Source organism: Triticum aestivum, unplaced genomic scaffold, assembly GCF_018294505.1.
Source record: "Triticum aestivum cultivar Chinese Spring unplaced genomic scaffold, IWGSC CS RefSeq v2.1 scaffold77688, whole genome shotgun sequence".
Taxonomy (NCBI): domain Eukaryota; kingdom Viridiplantae; phylum Streptophyta; class Magnoliopsida; order Poales; family Poaceae; genus Triticum; species Triticum aestivum.
This window is the reverse complement of record NW_025227361.1, coordinates 5,154-6,425: the sequence shown is the minus strand read 5'-3', so window position 1 is coordinate 6,425 and position 1,272 is coordinate 5,154. Positions and strand designations below refer to the sequence as shown.

Here is a 1,272-nt window from a genome sequence, read left to right as displayed (position 1 = left end):
GGCGAGGTAAAGAGACCTAAGAGAGCAGTTGTGGTTTGCCACAGGTGCCGGGATTTTACTTGAAAAGTAATTGTTGGATAGATCCATGAACAGCAGAGCCTCTAGGCTCCACCAGCAGTCTGGGAGCTTCCCGGTGAGCCGGTTGTTGGATAGGTCCATGAATAACAGAACCTGGAAGTTGCACCAGCAGTCTGGGAGGTCCCCGGTGAGCCTGTTGTTCGACAAATCTAGTACCGTGATGGAGATGAGCCTGCAGAGCTGGTGTGGGATGTTGCCGACGAGGTTGTTATTGTGGAGACGAAGGTCGTTGAGGCCGCGCATGTCATTGAGCTGCGGCGGAATGGAGCTGTTGAATCTATTGCTGCTGATGTCGAGGGCGACCAGCCAGGTACAACCCAATAAAAGTGGGACGTCTCCAACAAAGGCATTTCTGGCGAGGTATAGTGTAAAGAGAGAGCAATTATGGTTTGCCTTAGCCGCAGGGATTTCACCTGAGAAGGAGTTGTTTGACAGATTCATGGACTGCAGGTTCCACCAACAGTCCGGGAGCTCCCCGGTGAGCCGATTGTTTCTCAGGTGTATGACCAGGAGATTCTGGAGATTGCACAAGCAGTTCTGGAGCCCTCCGCTGAGCTGGTTGTTTGACATATGCAGATACTTCATGGAGAAGAGGCTGCAGAGTTGGCGTGGAATGGCGCCGACGAGGCTATTGTTGTCGAGCCTGAGGGAGAGGAGGTTGGGCATGTCACCGAGCTGCGGCGGGATGGAGCCGTTGAAGCCGTTATTGCTGAGGTCGAGTGATTCGAGGGAGCGCAGACGCGAGATGCTGGCCGGTATGGCGCCGCCAAGGTGGTTGATGCTAAGGTCCAGATAGGCGAGCGCCGGGAACGCCACTGTGTCGAGCGTATCGAGCCCGCCCGATAGACCGAGTCTATATAGTCTTAGTTCCACCACGGCGCTTTTGTTGTCGCAGTGCACCCGATGCCAGTCACATACGGGTGTGGCCCGGGTCCAGCTGGAGAGCGCGGCTGCGTCGATGAGGCTTGCCTTCCATGCCAGAAGGGCATCGGCCTCTGAGGGCAGCACCGCAACAGTCGTTGCCGGGATGGCGGCTGCCAGCAAGAAGAGTGCGGCCGCGCCGGCGAGGTGAGCTAGTCTTGTCATGTCCCCGGACGGACCTGGAGAGAGATGCTTGTGTGTAGGGAAAAGTCAAGACCGCGGGAGATCACACACTGGACCGCACAATATACTTATAATGAATATGCATTGGCA

At 56.0% G+C, this 1,272-nt stretch overlaps 1 protein-coding gene across 1 annotated transcript in view; it reads right to left on the bottom strand.

Moving 5' to 3' along the window:
- The window catches only part of LOC123172708 (probable leucine-rich repeat receptor-like protein kinase At1g35710), a 6,545-nt gene that overhangs the window by 1,494 nt on the left and 3,779 nt on the right, over nucleotides 1–1,272 (bottom strand). Inside the window, exon 2 of the mRNA XM_044589643.1 lies at nucleotides 4–1,136. Coding sequence (XP_044445578.1) covers nucleotides 4–1,136 — 1,133 coding nt within the window. The remainder of the gene's footprint in view (nucleotides 1–3; nucleotides 1,137–1,272) is intronic.